Source organism: Agelaius tricolor, unplaced genomic scaffold, assembly GCF_023055355.1.
Source record: "Agelaius tricolor isolate 1412-34295 unplaced genomic scaffold, bAgeTri1.0.p SCAF_7, whole genome shotgun sequence".
NCBI lineage: Eukaryota > Metazoa > Chordata > Aves > Passeriformes > Icteridae > Agelaius > Agelaius tricolor.
Genome location: NW_027269267.1, coordinates 1,058,649 through 1,079,396, shown reverse-complemented (window position 1 = coordinate 1,079,396; position 20,748 = coordinate 1,058,649). Strand labels below are relative to the sequence as shown.

The 20,748-nt window shown below is 45.9% G+C and overlaps 1 protein-coding gene across 4 annotated transcripts in view; it reads left to right on the top strand.

The window, feature by feature from the left end:
* The first annotated feature begins 4,139 nt into the window (after positions 1–4,139).
* The window catches only part of CLIC6 (chloride intracellular channel 6), a 31,307-nt gene continuing 14,698 nt past the window's right edge, over positions 4,140–20,748 (top strand). The window contains exons 1-3 of one of the 4 annotated variants that reach the window (XM_071430078.1): positions 4,140–5,936; positions 6,003–6,348; positions 6,505–6,815. In XM_071430078.1, coding sequence (XP_071286179.1) covers positions 4,206–5,936; positions 6,003–6,348; positions 6,505–6,815 — 2,388 coding nt within the window. In that variant the 5' untranslated portion in view covers positions 4,140–4,205. Of the gene's footprint in view, positions 6,349–6,504; positions 6,816–20,748 lie in introns of all 4 variants that reach the window. The other 3 variants (XM_071430076.1, XM_071430075.1, XM_071430077.1) reach the window with 3 other exon arrangements.

The window sequence follows — 20,748 nt, the reverse complement described above, 5'->3', positions numbered from 1 at the left end:
ATAGCAGGACACAAATCCTGGGTCAGACTGGGAACCTGAGCCAAACCCAACACAAACCCAAAGGAGCTGGGCAAGAACCCAAAACATTCAATCGCCCAAAGGAGCTGTGTGAGAACACAAAATATTGATGGACACAAAGGAGATGTGTGAGAACCCAAAATATTGACAAACCCAAAGGAGCTGTGCGAGAACCCAAAATATTCAATCACACAAAAGAATTCTGCAAAAACCCAAAATATTTAATCACCCAAAGAAACTGAGCAAGAACCCAAAATATTGACAAACCCAAAAGAGATGTCTAAGAACCCAAAATGTTCAATCACTCAAAGGAGTTCTGCAAAAACCCAAAATATTGACAAACCCAAAGGAGCTGTGTGAGAGTCCAAAACATTGATGGATCCAAAGGAGGTGTGTAAGAACCCAAAATATTGACAAACCCAAAGAAGATGTGTGAGAACCCAAAATATTCAATCATGCAAAGGAGTTCTGCAAAAACCCAAAATATTTAATCACCCAAAGGAGCTGTGCAAGAGCCCAAAATATTTATGGACCCAAAGGAGCTGTGTAAGAACCCAAAATATTCAATCACCCAAAGAAACTGAGCAAGAGCCCAAAATATTGATGGGCCCAAAGGAGGTGTCTAAGAACCCAACATGTTCAATCACTCAAAGGAGTTGTGCAAGAACCCAAAATATTGACAAACCCAAAGGAGCTGTGTAAGAACCTAAAATATTGGCAAACTCAAAGGAGCTGTGTGAGAACCCAAAACATTCAATCACCCAAAGGAGCTGTGTGAGAACACAAAATATTGATGGACCCAAAGGAGCTGTGTAAGAACCCAAAATATTGACAAACCCAAAGGAGCTGTGTGAGAACCCAAAACATTCAATCATCCAAAGGAGCTGTGTGAGAACACAAAATATTCAATCACGCAAAGGAGTTCTGCAAAAACCCAAAATATTGACAAACCCAAAGGAGCTGTCTAAGAACCCAAAATATTTAATCACCCAAAGGAGTTCTGCAAAAACCCAAAATATTTAATCACCCAAAGGAGCTGTGTAAGAACCCCAAGCACTTCATCACCCAAAGGAGCTGTGCAAGAATCTAAAATACTGATGGACTCAAAGGAGCTGTGTAAGAACCTAAACCATTTAATCACCCAAAGGATTTGTGTAAGAACCCCAAACATTTCATCACCCAAAGGAGCTGTTTAAGCTGCAGGGAGCCTGAGCAGGCTCTGCCCCAGGGAACTCCAGAGGGATCCTCCTGTCCCAGCCCATCCAGAGCAAAGCTGAGCTCACGGGGCCTCAAGGGCTTCTCAAGGGTGCAGCCAAGGACAGGATCCATGGAATTGTGGAATATCCGAGTTGGAAGGGACCCACAGGGTCACAGTGCAGCTCCTGGCCCTGCACAGACACCCCAGCAGTGCCCTGTGCCTGGGAGCAGTGTCCATAAAAGTCACCTCCTGCCTCCAGGCCTTGTGTCCTTCACCCACACCCAGTTCCACAAAATTCCACCACTGCCCTGAAGGCTCCACTGTGGAATCCCGAGGGGAGCCCTGTCCTCCCAGCAGTGCCCTGCCCTGGAGATGTCAGGCAGAGCTCTGGGCTGGGCTCTCACAGCTGAGAGCCTTGTGAGGTGGGACTTGTGTGACACCTGGGGACACCTGGGGACACAGGGAGGAGCTGGAGCTGCTGCAGAGAGCCCAGAGGAGGCTCCAGGATGGGCAGAGGGATGGAGCAGCTCTGCTGGGAGGAAAGGCTGGCACAGCTGGGATTGTTCACCTGCACAGGAGAAGCTTTGGGCTGAGCTCAGGGTGGCCTTGCAGGGCCTGCAGGAGCCCCAGGAAAGCTGGAGAGAGACAATTTCCAGGGGATGCAGGGACAGCACCCAGGGAATGGCTGCCAGTGCCAGAGGGCAGGGCTGGAAGAGTAATTCCTTTTCCTCCAGGAATTGCTGCTGGGTTTGCCCTCCCTGGAAAAGCAAATTAAAGCAGGCAGTGAAAGTCCCTCAGAATATTTGGTTTGAGGTGCAAAAAATGTTTGTGGGTTTTGCTGTGCTCTCCCAGAAAAAGATCCTGCCTCATATATTCCTCCTGTAGGTATGCTTCATAAAAAAATATATTTAGGCATATAGACACCAACATCTTCCTCTTTATTGTCTGCACACACACAATTACTTTTCAGGCCAAAACAGTAACTGCAGCTTTGAGAAATGGATTTGTAAAGAATTTTCAAAAATTTAAAAAAATAAAAGAAATTTCAACTGAGATAAGGTGTGCTGCCTTAGGAAGGCCATGGATATTGGGAATTGGGAATTGTTCCCTGGCAGGGTGGGCAGGGGCTGGGATGGAATTCCCAGAGCAGCTGTGGCTGCCCCTGCATCCCTGGCAGTGCCCAAGACCAGGTTGGACACTGGGGCTGGGAGCACCTGGGACAGTGGGAGGTGTCCCTGCCATGGCAGGGGTGATCTGTAGTGTCCCCTCTGACCCAAACCCTTCTGGAATTCTCTGACATGTCCAACCTCCAGGCCGAGGTGAAGAACCCTTCAGCAAAGGAGAGGATGAGTATCCAGTATCATCTCTGCAGAGGTTACCGAGTTGTGTCATTCTCCTGCTACCAAACCCCGTAAGAGATAGGGGAGATAATGGCCTCGGGATGGTTCCACCTGAACGACCTCCACTGGCAGCTGCTGAGTTCCTGCTCCTAAATCCTCATGACCCTCTGTTCCTCAATCTTCCAGGAACGTTCCTTCTGAGCACAGCTGCGTCCATTCTTCTGTCTCACTTGGGATGCACCTCTGGGCGAGCATCCAAGAGCTGCAGGATTGTTCACTGCTTTGGCTGTTCTTGTTTTATCGGGGCAGAATGTTTGACCTGCTGTGTTAATTTATTCTGTAGCATTTCCCCGCTCCTGTCGGCTGCATCTTCCCCCTTCACACCCATTCCAAACCCCTGGATTCTATCCCTGCTCTGCTCCCTCTCAAATATAAAAAGTGGGTTTATATACTCAAATATAAAAAGTGTATATATAAATATACACACTTTATATATATATATATATATATATATATATATATATATATATGTATATATATATATATATATACATATATATATACTATTTGTATGTATACAAAAGTATATATACAAATATTAAACTGTTTTACTGTTGGGTTTTTTTAATTAGGATACCTCACTCCGGTCAGCCAACTGTGCCTCCACTGTTCTGTCTGCACCTCGAAAATCAGGATTATTTTCCTCATCCGAAGGAAAAGTTCTGACTTCTTTCGCAGCAGCTGCCGGCTCTGCCCAGGACACGGCGTTTCTCGCCCCATTAAAATGCAAACTCGCAGAGGATCCTCGCACGTGAGTGAAAATCACTTAAAAGCATGCGAATCCAGGTGTTTATTTCTTTACACAGAGCGTTGTGTTGTTCCCTTTGACAACTTTCGCGAGCTGATAAGGACACATTTCCCTTTTTAACAACCTTTGGAGCAGCCCGAAGCGGCTCATCCGTGTTTTTAACAAACCGTGCCGGGCCCGAGCATCAGCAGCGGTGTGGGTGCTCGGAGGGTTCCTTCCTACAGCTGGTTTGGGAAATGAGGCCAGCAGAGCCTCAGCCGCACCTGCCCCCAGGTGTGAGCCAGCCTGGGGACAGCAGTGCCCGGGACTGGGAGCAGCAGCCGAGGGGCAAAGCAGGGCACGAACGGGGCTCGGGGTGCGAGGGGACCCCCGAGCAGGTGTGGGCAACACACACAAACACAGCAGAGATTTTGGGCCACTCTGCAAAGGCTCCGGTGCCTGCGGGCGGGGGTGGCAGCGCTCGGTGCGCCGTGGTCTCGCTCCACAGCGCGGCTGGGCAAGGGCTGTGTCCGGAGCGGCGGGACGGGACGGGGCAGGGGCCGTGCCCGGAGCGGTGGGACGGGCAGGGAAATGTCCGAAGTGGGGCAGGGGCTGTGCCCGGGCAGGGGCAGTGCCCGGAGCGGGGCAGGGGCTGTGCCCGGAGCGGGGCAGTGCCCAGGCAGGGGCTGTGCCCAGGCAGGGGCTGTGCTCGGGCAGGGGCAGTGCCCGGAGCGGGGCAGGCGGAGGGAGGAGCGCGGCACCGGCCCCGCGCAGGCACCGCCCCCGTTCCCCGGCCGTACCCGGCGCTGCTCCGCGGCCGCTCCGCTGCTCCGGCTCGTCCCGCGCTCACGGCGGTCCCGGCATGGCGGAGAGCCCGGGGCGGCCCCCGGAGAGCAGCGATGTCCCGCGGGAGGGAGGCGAGGACGAGGCGGCGGCGGGGGCTCGGCCCGGGCTGTGCCCCGAGGGGGCGGCCGAGCCCCCGGACGGGCCCGCGGAGCGGCCGCGGCTGAGCGCGGAGGGGGCGCCGGAGCCGCCCGGGGACAGCGGCTCCCCCGAGAGCCCGAGGACAGCGAGCGGGGACAGCCCGGGGACAGCGAGCGGGGACAGCCCGGGGCACGAGGGGCGGCCAGGCGGGGAGCCGGGGGTGATGGACGGGCCCGAGGCCGGCAGGGCAGAGCCCGAGGGAGAGGCGGGGGCAGCGGCGGAGCCTGAGGGGGCAGCCCCGGGGGGGATGGAGCCCGAGGACGCGGCTGAGAGCCCGGCGGGGATGGCGCAGGAAGAGGCAGCCCCGGCCGCGACAGAGGCCGAGGACGGAGCCGCAGCCCCGGCAGGGACGGAGCCCGGGGGCGCAGGGGTTGCTCCGACGGGGACGGAGCCCGAGAAAGCAGCACCGGCGGGGACGGAGCCTGAGGGAGAGGCGGTGGCACCGGCGGGGACGGAGCCCCAGGTGAGAGAGGCGGTGAGGGAGGAAGGTCCGGCGGAGAGAGAGCCCCAGGAGGCGGCCACGACTGTCCCGGCAGAAGCAGAGCCTGAGGAGGCTGCGGCGACAGCCCCGGTGGGGACAGAGCCCGGGGAAGGAGAGGGGACAGCGCCATCGAGGACAGAGCCCGGGGAAGGAGAGGGGACAGCGCCATCGAGGACAGAGCCCGGGGAAGGAGAGGGGACAGCGCCATCGAGGACAGAGCCCGGGGAAGGAGAGGGGACAGCGCCATCGAGGACAGAGCCCGGGGAAGCACAGGCGACAGCCCCGGTGGGGACAGAGTCCGGGGAAGCACAGGCAACAGCCCCGGTGGGGACAGAGCCCGGGGGAGCAGAGGGGACATCGCCATCGAGGACAGAGCCCGGAGTGGCGGTGGGACAGGCGGGCCCAGAGGGGACAGAGCCCGAGGAGGATGTCGCGACAGCCCCGTCCGGGACAGATCCCGAGGAAGCTCCGAGGGAGTCAGTCCCGCCGGGGACAGTCCCTGAAGATGCGGTGCAAGAGGCAGCCCCGACGGGGACAGAGCCCGAGGAGGCCGCGGGGACAGCTCCAGCGGGGACCGTCCCCGAGGATGAAGCGCGGGAGGAGGCCCCAGCGGGGACAGTTCCCGAGGAGGCGGTGCAGGAGGCAGCCCCGTCTGATGTGACAATTCCCAAGAATGAAGGGCAGGAGGCAGCCCCGGCTGGAGTGCCAGCTCTGGAGGATGAGGTGCAGGAGGCAGCCCCGGCTGCTGTGACAGTCCCCGAAGAGGCGTTGGGGACAGTCCCTAAGGATGAGCTGCAGGAAGCAGCTCCAGCTGGGACAGTTCCCGAGGAGGGGGCGGCCCCACTGGGGACAGTCCCTGAGGGTGAGGGGCAGGAGGCAGCTCAGGCAGGGACAATCGCTGAGGAGGTGCTGGGGACAGTCCCTGAGGATGTGGTGCAGGAGAGAGCTCCAGCAGGGACAGCGCCTAAGGATGAGGTGCAGGAGGGAGCCCCAGCAGGGACAGTCCCCGAGGAGGCGCTGGGGACAATCCCCAAGGATGAGGAGCAGGAGGCAGCCCCGGGTGATGTGACAATTCCCAAGGATGAAGTGCAGGAGGCGGTCCCGGTTTCTGGGACAGTCACCGAGGAGGTGTTGGGGACAATCCCCAGGGATGTGGTGCGAGAGACAGCTCCAGCAGGGACAGTCCCCGAGGAGGCGCTGGGGACAATCCCCAAGGATGCGGTGCAGGAGGCAGCTCCAGCAGGGACAGCCCCCAAGGATGAAGTGCAGGAGGCAGCTCCGGGTGATGTGACAGTCCCCAAGGATGCAGTCCTGGCAGGTACAGTCCCTGAGGATGCGGTGCAGGCGGCAGCCCCGGATGATGTGACAGTTGCCAAGGATGAGGTGCAGGAGGCAGCTCCAGCAGGGACAATCCCCAAGGATGAAGTGCAGGAGGCAGCCCCAGATGATGTGACAGTCCCCGAGGATGCTGTCCCAGGTGATGGGGCAGTCCCCGAGGATGCTGTCCCAGCAGGGATGGTCCCCAAGGATGCTGTCCCGGGTGATGGGACAGTCCCCAAGGATTCTGTCCCAGCAGGGATTGTCCCCAAGGATGCTGTCCCAGCAGGGATGGTCCCCAAGGATGCTGTCCCGGGTGATGGGACGGTCCCCAAGGATTCTGTCCCAGCAGGGATTGTCCCCAAGGATGCTGTCCCAGCAGGGACGGTCCCTGCGGAGGGCAGCGCGGAGGCTCCCGAGAGCCGCGGGGCAGCGCAGGTGGCCTTGCCCGGCTGTCCCCCGTCCCCGGGCGGCCCCGGTGGCGAGGCAGAGGCGGAGGCGGAGCGGGGACCGCCAGCCCCGGTGGGGACGGGAGCCCCGGGCCCCGAGAGCGGCTGGGATCGGAGCCTGAACGGGGAGCGGGAGCGGGAGCAGCTCCGGGAGGACGGGACGGGCTCGCCGGGCGCCCCGGAGGAGGAAGAGGAGGATGAGGATGAGAAGCAGGACCACGACATCTCCCTCTTCGTCAAGGTAAGGGTGAGGGGCTGCCGGGGAATCTCCGCAGGGAATCTCCCCTTCCTGATAATGTTCTGAGAAACATCAGCCTCAGGAAGAACCCCCTGGAAGAACAAACCACCAGAATTCCCAGGAGGCTTTCACTGGGTGCTCCCTGATTTCCATTAGCCCACAGAACAATATCATTTATTTCCTTTAGGTAACAATTCCCATTATCCCAGGTGTTCCAAAGGAACCTGTGGGGAGGAATTTGAGGTGGCAGGCGCAGGGCCAGCCTGGCTAAGGTGATTTGGTCATTAACACCTGATGTAAACTTGTCTCTGCCGCCTCATTCCTTCAGGAATCGCTGGCACGAGGAGCTCTCAGGGGATTTTCAGATCTCCAAAATGCAGGGAGAGGGGCTCTCCTCACAGGGGCTGGGAGGGAAGAACCTGGGAAATGTCATTTCAAGTGCAATGCTGGGATTTTCTATTTTCCAACACAAATTACAGGTGACATTTAGAGAATTGTCCCAAATTTTGGCAAGGCTGAACTCACAGTCAGTAAAGAGCATCCCTTGGAATTGTCCAGTTTGTGTTTGTTTGAAGGGAAGGTTTGGGTTACAGGGAAATAGGGGGGAAAAAATGGAGGGGAAAACTAAATTGATTTTTGTTATTTTATTGAGTAGAGCTTTAGATCTTTCTATCCTGTGGCCGGAATCCCACCAAAATCCCTGGGATTTGGCATGGGAACAGCAGCCATCCACAGAGGCTTTATAGACGGAGATTTTTGGTGTGTAGGGAGCATCTGGAGGTGATTTCTTCCCTCTTCTCTGACCCCTCTGGACTAAAATGTGGAGCAGGGTGGGACAAACATAAAGCTGAGGAAATAAACCTGGGGAAGCAGAAGGCATTTGGGACCTTCTCCTCCACAAACCATCCCATGCTGTACCTCCTGAGCTGGCTGAGGCTGCTTCTGCCAGCCAGAATTCACAGTAAAATTAAAATTAAAATTAAAACTTGGTGCCTTCTACTTTATGGGAGGAAAACATGGCCAAAATGAGAGAGCAGCCTAGAGAACAAGAGCATTTGTTATGACTCTGTGGTCCCCAAATATTAGGATTAAACATGGGCTTTGGAAATCTTTGTGAATTCATAAAGGCAGAAGGAGAAGGGAGGAGCATTTTTGTGATGGGCTTCATATTGGTAATTTAAGAATGCCTAGAAAACAATCCAGCTGCTTTTCTAATTATTTCTGTATTACAAAGCTTGAGTATTTTACCTCACCTGGATTTTTGTAGTTGGGCTTGGATTAGTTTTTAGTCAGAGGCTGGCATGAGTTTCTCCAGGAAAAGGGAAAAAAATCCAACTGGAGAGCTCAGTGTCTCCCCAGGCACCAAAATGGCCATGCATGGTTTGATAGCACAACAGAAATACAGAGGAATATAAAAATAAACCCCAAAATGGGGGGAAATGCATAAAAAACCAGCCCAGGAACAGAGCTGGAATAATCCTGGCAGTTCCCCTGCTGGGGAAGGTTACCCCAGGCCAGGCCCACATTAAGATGCTGTGGCAGTGATCAAATTCTGAGAATCATCAGCCTCAGGAAGAACAAACCACCAGAACTCCCTGCAGGCTTTCACTGGGTGCTCCCTGATTTCCATTAGCTCATGGAACAATATAATTTATCTCCTTGAGGTAACAATACCCTTTATTCCAGGTATTTCAAAGGCAAATGTTCCCAAAGGTCACCCAGATATCCTCTCCTTGGGAATTCAGTGTCCCTGGTACCTTGTGCTCTCTGCTCCTCAAGGGCTTTTTTCCCCTTCTGTAGCCAAAGCTCTTTATTGATAAGAAAACTTCTGTAAATGTCAGAATTTTTTTTTTTTTTACCATTTGAATGTACTTGAACTCTCACTCAAATTCACTCCATTGATTTTTAAACAATAGAACATTTATTTAAGACTTAAGAGCTTATTTCTAAATTGAAATTTATATCTAATTATTTATAGAGGGAAAACTCAACAGAATCACAGCTGCAGATTTCAGAATTCCAAAGATTCCCAAGGATTTCTCTGTACCACAAACACTTGGCCAAACAGCCCAGCTGGAGCACAAGGCCTTGCTCATCTCCCTCAGTTTCAGGGTTAAATGGATTTTAGTCAAAGCTGGCCATGAGCACAAGGCAATAGATTTTATCCAAGGAAAAGCAGGGGGGTTTATCCACTATGGTGACATTCTTGGTCTCTCCATCATTTCTCTACATTCAGAGGATGATTTCATTCCCATCAGAGACAGAGGGATTTGGCTGCAGCAGAATTTCCCTGAGGTACCCTCGAGTGACTTTACACAGAGCAGTGCAGAGTCACAGAAAGGGCTGAAAAATGGGAAAGGAAAAGCTTTGCTGGGAGTGCAGAAATGGGAACAACTGCATCCCTGCCTCCAGGGCCTGTGCCCAGCTGGAATGGCAAAGGGGGTTTCCTACAAAAAAATAAAAAATCTTCTTTTCTCTGATGTGATGAAGCTGGGGCTTAAGTAGAACTTAGATTATGAATCAGCAACTGAATTTTGAGTGTTGTAGGTAAGAAATCCGTGGGCAGCAGGAGCTCAGCTCCCTGAACACCCAGATACATTTTCAGTGGAGTCTGGGCTGCACCTGGTGCTTGGTGTAAACATTGGAATTGTCACCACTGAGGAGGTGCTGGTGCTGAAAATCTTGATTTTTCCTCCTCACTCAGGGTGTAACTGGGTAAGGTGAGTGTAGTGCACAGCCAGGAACTGTTGTGCTGTGTCCAAATGCAGGTGGGCAGCTCTTTATGGGCCTTTCTTGGTGCAGATTCACCACAGGAGCTCAGTGATCTCAATAGATTATTTCAATGATCTTAATAAGGGAAATTAAAGATTTCTGTGTGCAGAAACCTTGTCTGCAGCAGAAATTCCCTGCACTGCTCCTGAGATACCCTTGAGTGCCTTTAGACTCCCTGTAACTTGTGCAGAGTTACAGAAAGGGCTGTAAAATGAGAAAGGAAAAGCTTTGCTGGGAGTACAGGAATGGGAACAGCTGCATCCCTGCCTCCAGGGCCTGTGCCCAGCTGGAATGGCAATGGGGGTTCTGTTCCCTTTTGTTCCACCAGCAGCACACATGGGGGTTCTGCTCCCTTCTCCTCACTCCCTCTTCTTCTCCTTCCTGAGCTCCACTCCTTGGACCTCAAGGTGCCACTTTAAAAAAAGTTAAATCTTTAAAAACCCTGACATTTTTTGTAAGTTGCTTCCCTCCACCATTCCTTTGGATATTTTCATTTGCATTTTAAGTGAGACTTCTGCTTTTTTAATTGAGGACTTATGAAAACTTTGAGCTGGGGACAAGGAGGGCATGGGGCACAGCTGGGACTCCATGGGCTGGGAGGGTTTTTCCTATTGTATTTGTATTTGGGTTTCCTATTGTATTTCCTATTCCTATTGTATTTGGGTTTCCCCCAGATGAAGCAAGGAGTGATGAATCTGGCTCCATGTTCTCAGAAGGCTAATTTATTATTTTTAGATACTATATTATATTAAAGAATTACATTATAATTATAAATATAATATATTATAATATCACACTGTAATTATATATAATATAATATAATATAATATAATATAATATTATATTATATTATATTATATTATATTATATTATATTATATTATATTATATTGTGAATACTAAAGAATATAGAAAGGATACTTACAGAAGGCTAAAAAGATAATAATGAAAACTTGGGACTCTCTCCAGAGTCCTCACACAGCTTGGCCCTGATTGGCCAGTGAGTGAAAATAATTCACACCAGAATCCAAAGAAACAATCACTTGTGGGTAAACAATCTCCAAACACATTCCAAAGGAGCAAAACACAGGAGAAGCAAATGGGATAAGAATTGTTTTCCTTTTTCTCTGAGGTTTCTCAGCTTCCCAGGAGAAAAATCCTGGGGAAAAGGGATTTTCCCAGAGAGTGTGAATGCCACATTTTCCAGCCCCAGGGATCCCGGGATTCTGTGAGAGTTATCCCAGAAGAAAGAAACCCTGATGCCGGAGAAAGGCCCTGCCCTGGGGCAGCACAGGAGCAGCCCCGAGGCTGGAGGTGCCCAGAGCTCTTTGGGCCTGCACTGCTTTGGGCTCCGTGGCTGCACAAAAAGCTCCAAAAGAACATTTCTCCCAAGCCAGAGCAGGAAGTTGGCTCCTTTCCCGTGGGTATTTACCCTCTCACTGCTCCCTTTGAATGTTTTTTTCATGGCAATTCCAGGTTCCCTAAAGCAGCTTAGAGGAGCTGGCATTACAAATTCCATTCCTAACTCCCTGGGTTGTTGCTGGGTGCTCCATGAGCAGCAGCTTCTCTGGGGGTGGGAGTGAGGTGGGCTGCAAGGTCCCTCCCAGCCCAAACCTTTCTGTGGTTCTGTGATTCCAGGAGGGGCTGAGGGAGCTGGGAAGGGGCTCAGCCTGGAGAAAAGGAGGCTCAGGGGGGACCTTCCCTGGCAGGAGGGGCAGTGAGGTGGGGCTGGACTCTGCTGCCATTTCCCAAGAGGAAATGGCCCTAAATTGCACCAGGGGAGGCTCCCATTGGAGATTAGAAACATTTTCTCCCCCTAAGAGTGGTCAGGCCTTGGGCTGAGCTGCCCAGGGAGCTTTGGAGTCACTGGAATTTTCCCAGAGGAGTCTGGATGTGGCCTTGGAGACAGGGACAGGGTTTGGGTTGATGCTGATGGGGATGGGTGATCCTAAAGGGCTTTTCCCACCTTGATGCTTCTGGGATTTAGACAACTGACAGACCAACATCCTTTCCAGATTGGCATAAACCAACAGACAGAAATCAGTGATCAGAAATAGGAAGTTGCATCTAAGCTATTTTTGTACGATTTAGTTGGAATCACTGATTGGTTTGGGTTGGAAAGGGCCTCAAAGCCCATGCAGTGCCACCTCTGCCATGGCAGGGACACCTTCCACTATTCCAGATTGTTCCAAGCCCTGTCCAACCTGGCCCTGGACACTGCCAGGGATAAGGGAACCACAACCCCTTTGGGTTAACGTTTCCTGGAATCATCCTTTGCCTGAAGTGTTAAATCATCTCTGTGGAAGTGTTAAATAATCTCTGTGTTCCCCCAGGACTGTTCAGGCCTCAGGCCTCTGCTCATGCCCAGGGCCCATCTCTGTGCTTTGAAGGTTGGTTTTAGCCCAAAAAAAAAAAAAAAGAAAAGAAAAAAAAAAAAGAAGGAAAGTCAAGGTCTTCAAAGCTTCCTGGCCCTATTCCTATTTTTACTTCCTCCCTGCAGCAAAGCCCCACACCATGTGTTCTGCTTTAAGCACAAGCTTAGAGTCACGTGCAGTGTAAGCCCCCACTAAGCAGGGAGCCCTCTCCTGATCCAGGCCCAGCACTCAGCCTGGATTTGGGGCTGCCTGGAACCAGCAGAGTCTCCTGACAGATCAGCCAGTGCCAAATTCCACCCTGGGGCCTCTGCTCCTGAATTTTGTCTTTGCACAAGCTTGCTCATATAAAGAGCAGCACAGAGCAGACCAAGGGTGCAAGTTCTGCTTGGTGCTCTCAGCCCCTGCTTGGCTGAAATTCCACTTCAGCTCCTGCTGAATTTCACTTGTCTGAAATTCCACTTCAGCCCCTAAATCCTGTGGGAGAGCCTCAGCTTTGCTCAGGAGCCTCTCTGGGGTGTCCCTCTGGATGTGGGACATGGCTCAGAGGTGGTCATGGTGGGACTGGGTGAGCTGGAAGGGTTTTTCCAAATATCATCATTTTGGGATGAGGGGATCATCCTGCAGCTCTGCCAGGGAGTTCTCACTCTGCCAAAAAATACCAATTTTTTGGAGGTTTGATTGATTGTTACAGACATATTTTTTAATGAAAAAGCCTTTTGCTAGGATCTTTCCTCCTGAGAAGCTGAGAGGCCTCAGAAACAAAATGCAAACAATGATTATCTGCTGCTGTGGGATGCAACAGGTGCATCTGGGATTGGTCTCATGTGGTTGTTTCTAATTAATGGCCAATCACAGTCAGCTGGCTCAGACTCTCTGGTCAGTCACAAGATTTTATTGTTATTCCATTTCCATTCTATTCTTTGCTAGCTTTCTGATGAACTCCTTTCTTCTATTATTTTAGTGTAGTTTTAATATATCAATATAATATAATATAATATAATATAATATAATATAATATAATATAATATAATATAATATAATATAATATAAATCATAAAATAATAAATCAGCCTCCTGAAACATGGAGTCAAGATTCTCATCTCTTCCCTCATCCTGGGATCCACAAACCACATATTGATGTTTTCTGTAGAGGAATAACAAACCAGTCTAGAGAACTCCTGGCATCCACAAATATAAAATATCAGAGTGTGGGGAGTGATGGTCTGGAAAGGGATTTGACCAATTACTTGTAAAATATATCTGTACTAAAATAAAATTATTAAAAACATCAGGGGCAACTTTGGAAAGGGCATTCTTTAAATAAAAATGTGTAGTAGGTGATGTCCCTGCCCATGGCAGAGGGTTGGAATGAGGTGATCTTTAAGGTCCTTCCAACCCAAACCATTCTCTGATTCCATAAGTACAATTTTTATGGAAATCCCAGTGTGAGGCCTTTTCTCCAGTGTTGTGTGGACCATGCAAATCTATCTTTATGACTCTTTCTTGGTTTAAATTCTGTCAAGCACAAGTGATAATGGAAGTTCTCAGTAAGCCCAGGATTTTTCAGGATACTTATTCCTGGTGATGCCACCTGGAATTGCAGTTTTTAACCAGAGAGAGCCTGTGGGAAACAGATTTATTAAAAAAATTTAAATTTTTAATTTTTAAAAAAATTTTTCTGACCCCATCTCTGGGTCAGGAAAAAAAAATAATCCAACAAATGACCCCTCTCCTTCAGAGCTGGGAAGGGGAATCAGGCAAAGAAAGGAAAATTAGAGTTTATGGACGGGGAAGTGAAGCATGGAGACTTCCACCTGTGCCATCCCTGAGGTTATTCCCTGTGTTTTCCCTGGGAAGGTCCTACAGATGAATTTTTTCCCCCCTGAGGGTTTTGGGGCACTGCCCAGGGAATGGGCACAGCCCTGAGGCTGCCAGGGATGCCCAGGCTGGGCTTGGTGGGCTCTGAGCAGGGCAGGGCTGGCACTGGGGGGTCCCTGGGGGTCCCTCCAGCTCAGGACAATCCCTGATTATTTAAAAATTAATTACTTGTCCTCCTGGGTCTGCTCAAGGGAATGCCCTGGGAAGGTGACCCAAAATCTCCTTGCTGAGATGACCAAATGTCCCCCTGTGCTAAGGCCCTGTGTGCAGTTCCATTTGCAATCTGATTATTTCCTGATACAAACTCAGCTCAAGGGGCTCTGTTCCAGTTGCTCTCAATGACAGCACTGTCTCAGCACCGGCAGTTTTAATTCCTTCCCAAAAATGCTGATTTTCTCCAAGGAAACACCTTCCACAGCCTGGCACTGCTGGTGCAGGCACAGGGACAAAGGTGGAATTTCCCTTTTTGCTTCATTTCTCTCCACATTGGAGCACATGTAAGAATATTGCAAATATTTAGAAGTGGAGTTGTCAGAGACCAGAGCCTAAAAGCAGAATGGGAGCAGTGAAAGTGAAGCCTTCCCTGAGTTATTCAAATGGGGCAGTTATAAATGAGTTAAACATTGACTCAGATTTCAGAGAAATTCCCATTTGTGTCTTGGTCAATCATTGACATTTCCCTGCTGGCTGCTGTGGAAATGATTTTTAAAATTTTCTGTATTTTGTAAATACAGAAAAATCAGTTTTTTCATAATGGGGAAGATGAAACTCAAAACATGGCTCCAAATCTACCCAAAATTCTTCAACCTTTTCATAGGAATTGGAACTTACACTGGGAATGGAAATTCAGTTTTATTTCAACTTTTACATGTTCCTGGAGGGCACCTTCCCACTGCTGCTGACAGAGTTTATTTCATTCTTTCTATGTGGATGAAAACATCACATTTTATTCTATTTCTATTTGGACAAAAACATCACATTTTATTCTATTTCTATTCTATTTTAGTCTTTCTATGTGGATCAAAACATCACATTTTATTCTGTTTCTATTCTATTTTATTCTTTCTATTTGGACCAAAACATCACAAATTATTTGAGGTGAAAAAAAACTCCCCCACTCTTTCAATATTTCACTTTTACCTCTTGATTTAAATTAGGAATATCATTGGCAAAGTATTTTCTACCTGAAGCTTCACAAAAAAGCTTCTTCATCTTCTTATTTCTTAGAATTCTTGAAGTATTCTTACTGTTCTTTAGTATTTCTTATTTATTTACTTATTGGTTTCCAGCACAAATCATATTATATTTATGAAATTGTATTATACATATAATTTATATATATTGTTTTGTTGGTATGTATTGTAGACCATACATATGTAATAATTTAATACATCATTATTTAGTTTATTAATTCATTTTATAATTTGTTAGAATACATTTACTATTTATATGTATTATTATATTACATATAATTTATAATTTCAGTTTTAATGAATTTATTGCATATAATTTCTTACAAAGAATTAATACACATATAACATTGATATACATATCAATTTAGAAATATAATTTATAGTTTATATATAATATATATAATTATATATAATTATATATAATTTATAGTTTACATACTATTTATATGTATTAATTATTATATTCCATAGAATTTATAATTTCAGTTTTTACATAGAATATATGTACATATATAAAATTGATATGCACATCAAATATATACATATACATATATAATATATAATTATATATAAGTTATCATTTATATCCATACTATTTATATGCATTAATTATTATATTCCATAGAATTTAGAAATTCAGTTTATACTGAATTTATTACATATAATTTCTTACAAAGAATTTATACACATATAAAATTGATATGCATATCAATTTAGAAATATAATTATATATAATTTATAGTTTACATACATTTATTATTTTGTATTTAGTATTTAAATACTATTAATTACATATTTATTACATATATTAATTATTATATTCCATAGAATTCATAATCTCCGTTTATACTGAATTTATTACATATAATTTCTTACAAAGAATTTATACACATATAAAATTGATATGCATATCAATTTAGAAATATAGTTTATAGTTTATATATATAATATATAATTATATATATATTATAGTTTATATACATACTATTTATATGTATTGATTATTATATTATACGTAATTTATAATTTCAGGTTTTACTGAATTTATTACATAGAATTTTTTACAAAGAATTTATATATACATATATAAAATATGTAAAAAATTTATATATACACATATATAAAATTGATATGGATATCGATTTAGAAATATAATTTATAGTTTTTGTAAATATAGAAGTATATAGGTAGTTTTTAATGTAATTTTTAATGCAGTATTTGTATTTAGCTCGGAGCAGCCCAGCAGTGTGGCAGGGTCAGTGTGAATGCAGTGTACAACAGGAAATCCCCTTTAATCCCTTTTCCCCAGCCCTGCAGCCCCTTTTCAGGAGCACAAACCCCTTTTGTTGCAGTAATTCCCTGCCAGGATCCCCGAGGGATGTGTGGGGTGGTTTTGTCCCCAGGCTGAGCTGGGATTAGGAGCAGCAGGGAGGGACGGAGCCCAAATTCCTGCCCAGGATAAAGGGTAAGAGCCTTTGGGCTGTGCTCCCAGAACATTCCTGTCAGGAGGGGAGCACCTGGAACGTTCTCTGCTCCCACCCCATGGCCTCGGGCTGGAGAACAAACCCCTGCCACAGAATTCCCAGCACAGGAGTTGGAATTGCTGCCAGCAGAGCCAAAGCACTGACCTGGAACTGAGGGCACCTGCCCTGCTTGAAGGGCTCTGGGTTTCCTCCACTCCTGCAAAGGCTTGGAAATTATATTTTATATATATATATAAAATATATAGCTTGAAAATCGAAATGAGGCTGGGGAAGGATGAAAGGAGTGACCAGAGCAGGCTGTGGGCACTCCCAGCGATGGGGCAGCCTCCCACCCTCACAAGGAGGAATTTCCTCCTGAGAGGAGACAAAAATTCATCATCTGCTGAAAAAGCAAACAAATGGTGGTGACTCCAGTCACTGAGTGAGACACAAACCAGGGACAACCCAAAATGCAAATCAAAATTGCAAAATGGCAATTTCTCCTGTAGGAGAAGGATGCTCCCAAATTGGGCAAGATTAATTCAAGCTCTGCTGAAGTGCAGCTCAAGTTTTTCAGACTTTCAGTGCACAATCTAATTTCCCGTTCATTTTGCTATTTAATTTTCCCATGCTCTGCTAAATCCTGTAGCTGCTGCAGTGGCTTTTAATGCAGGTCTGGTGTAAGGAGACACATTTGAGAAAAGAAACCTGCAATTTGCATTTTGCCTTTGTAATTTCATTGGATTTTAGGGATTTAAAAAAACCCAAAACCTGTAGAGAGCCATGGCTGTGGCTGGAAATTCCTGGGACACCATGAGGGGCCTGGCCCAAGGCAACAGCAGTCTTGTAAAATCACAGAATTTGTTCATTTTCCTCTTTTGTAAAGAGTGCTTTCACACATAAATTTAATCTTTAGTTTCTTAATTGTAAATAAGGTGAATGTTAGTAAACCACAGTCTCTAAAAATGCAACACAAGACATCTCACATTTTAATTTTTACCTGCACTCCCCTGGTTTTTGCTCATTTTACAGGATTCTCATTTAATAGTTCATTTATTTATCACCTTTATCAGAACTGGAAGGGTGTAGAAATACTGGGCAGGTTTTAATATCTAAATCAAATTTAAATGGGCATTTGATCTAAGCAGCATGACTGAGTTTAGGCCTTTTGTTTCTCATTATTTATAAAACAACTGGCCACTGGTAAAAAATTGAGTGCCATAAAGTTGCTTCTTAATGAAGGAGAATTTCCCCCTCTGCATCAAAAACATGTAATGGCTTACAGGGTGATGAAGTTAATTTCTGCAGTAATTATTTACCCATGGGCAGTAAATAAAGCAGGAGAGAAGAAAAGAGCCCTGAGGCACACAGGGGAGAGAGGGAGCTGGATCCAGAGGGAAAATCCTGCCCTGGGAGAGTGGGAGGAGAATTCCCAAAAAATGAATGGAATGGAATGGAATGGAATAGAATAGAATAGAATAGAATAGAATAGAATAGAATAGAATAGAATAGAATAGAATAGAATAGAATAGAATAGAATAGAATTCCCAGAGCAGCTGGGGCTGCCCCTGCATCCCTGGCAGTGCCCAAGGCCAGGCTGGGCACTGGGGACAGTGGGAGGTGTCCCTGCCATGGCTGGGGTGGCACTGGGTGGGTTTTAGGGTCCTTTCCAACCCAAACCAATCCATGATTCTATGAAATGACAGCTTCAGCCTCATTGTGCTCTCTGTGGTCTAGAGAGAATTAGAATTTCCAGGTGGATGTCACCCCCTTGAGCTGTGAGCACTGCTCAGTGCATAAAAACAGGGCTGAGGGAGATATCCCATAAAAATCCAACATAAATAATATGTTAAAAATATCCCAGAACATAAATAAAATAGTAAAAATATCCTATAATATAAATATGTTAAAAATATCCCATAAATAAATAATACGTTAAAAATATTCCATACCATAAATAATATACCATAAGTAAATAATAAATATCGCATAACATAAATAACTTAAAGTCATAAATATCCCATAAATAAATGATATGTTAAAAATATTCCATAGCATAAATAATATACCATAAATAAATAATAAATATCCCATAACATAAATAACTTTACATCATAAATATCCCATAAATAAATAATATGTTTAAAATATCCCATAAATATAAAATGTGTTAAAAATAACCCATAACATAAATAATATGTTAAAATATCCCATAAATATATAATATGTTAAAAATATTCCATACCATAAATAATATCCCATAAATAAATAATAAATATCTCCTAACATAAATAACTTAAAGCCATAGATATCCATAAATAAAATGTTAAAAATATCCCATAAACACTCAACATATCCAACTTTTTAAATCCTGGACATGGCCTGAGGATCGGGAGCATTCAAAGAACAATTTCCTGCTGAGAGCTTTATTGAGCACACAAGTCATGAAACCTGAAATAAAATAATGGCAGGAGATTGATTCCAGCACTGCATGAAAGCAAAAATATCAAATCCCAGAAACCAAAACAGAATGGGAAGGCTTAAAAATGGAATTGTGGCTCTCAGGAGATCATCCATGGCTAGGATAAACATGGTGTAAAGTTAATTCCTCTCTGGGCAGGTGTAAAGTTAATTCCTTTTATCACCTCCAGTGTAAAGTTAATTCCCTTCATCACCTTCAGTGTAAAGTTAATTCCTGGCTGTGCAGGTGTAAAGTTAATTCTTTCCATCACCTTCAGTGTAAAGTTAATTCCTTTCTTTACCTTCAGTGTAAAGCTAATTCCTTTCAGTGCAGGTGTAAACTTAATTCCTTTCAGTGCAGATGTAAACTTAATTTTTTTTTGTGCAGGTGTAAAGTTAATGCCTTTCTTTACCTCCAGTGTAAAGTTATTTCCTTTCTATGCAAGTGTAAATTCCTTTCTGTGCAGGTGTAACTTAACCTTCAGTGTAAACTTAATTCCTGTCATCACCTCCAGTGTACAGTTAATTCCTTTCTTCACCTTCAGTGTAATGTAAATTCCTGTCTGTGCAGGTGTAAAGTTAATTCCTGTCATCACCTCCAGTGTAAAGTTAAAGTCAATTTCTTTCTGTGCAAGTGTAAAGTTAAAGTTAATTCCTGTCTGTGCAGGTGTAAAGTTAATTCCTTTCTTCACCTTCAGTGTAAAGTTAATTCATTTCTTTCTTTAATTCCCAATTTCTTCATTAATTCCTTTCTTCACCTCCAGTGTAAACTTAATTCTTTTCTCTACCTTCAGTGTAAAGTTAATTCCTTTTATCACCTCCAGTGTAAAGTTAATTCTTTTCTATCACCTTTAGTGTAAAGTTAATTCCTTTTATCACCTTTAGTGTAAAGTTAATTCCTTCCATCACCTTCACCTGCTCTCAGTTCTCTCCATCCTCTTCCCCCTGCTGTCTCCTTTGGGCCAAAACCCTTTAATCCCCCCAGAGTTTTATTAAAACACTTCCAAAGATCCTCTGGCCTCCCCTCAGCCCTGCCCAGGGTCTGTGAATAGAATTTCTCTTTGATTTTAAGTGAGGAGAAGAATTTTCATTCCTTTTTTGTTCAGTACTGAGCTCATAGTGCCTGGGTGCTGCTCTGAAGGTTTCTTGCCCTGTGTCCCTGAGGAGGAAGGAAACAACTTATAAATAATGATAATAACTAATAAATAATAGTAACTTATAAATAAATAATAGTAACTTAATTGGAGCAACCTGGGAGAGTGGAAAGTGCTTATTAAGTGAAAAAAATGAAGGGAAAATCCCTTTTTTTCTTTACCTGAAGGAGTGTCCAGCTGCTGTTTGCACACCTCTCTTGGTGAACTTCCCTTTAGGGATGGCACACACACAGGAAGAATCAACCCTGGAAGTGCCAAAAATGCAATTTATCTGCAGAAATCACTAGCCACGTTTTAATTTAAACTTTTTTAGGTTGGTTTTTTTTCCTGCTATTTGGCTGGGAAAATAAACAGCAGCTGAAATATCTGATTTTAGTGCTGGGTATGGGTGGGTAGGCAGAGCTCTGGGGCTGCTGAAAAGCATTGGAATAATAAGTGGCAAAATTGGGACTTTCGCCCTGAAAATGAATTTTTAATTGCAGCTGCTGTATCTTAAAAATCTTAAAATTCAGCCTGGAACATTTCAAGCCCAGTAGGTGGCATCAAAAGGGTTCTGTAAAATTCAGCTTTTGGGTGTTTGGTCTCCACCTGAGGCCATGGAATAAAAACAGAGAAAATTCCAGGTGATCCCTTCCGGGCAAA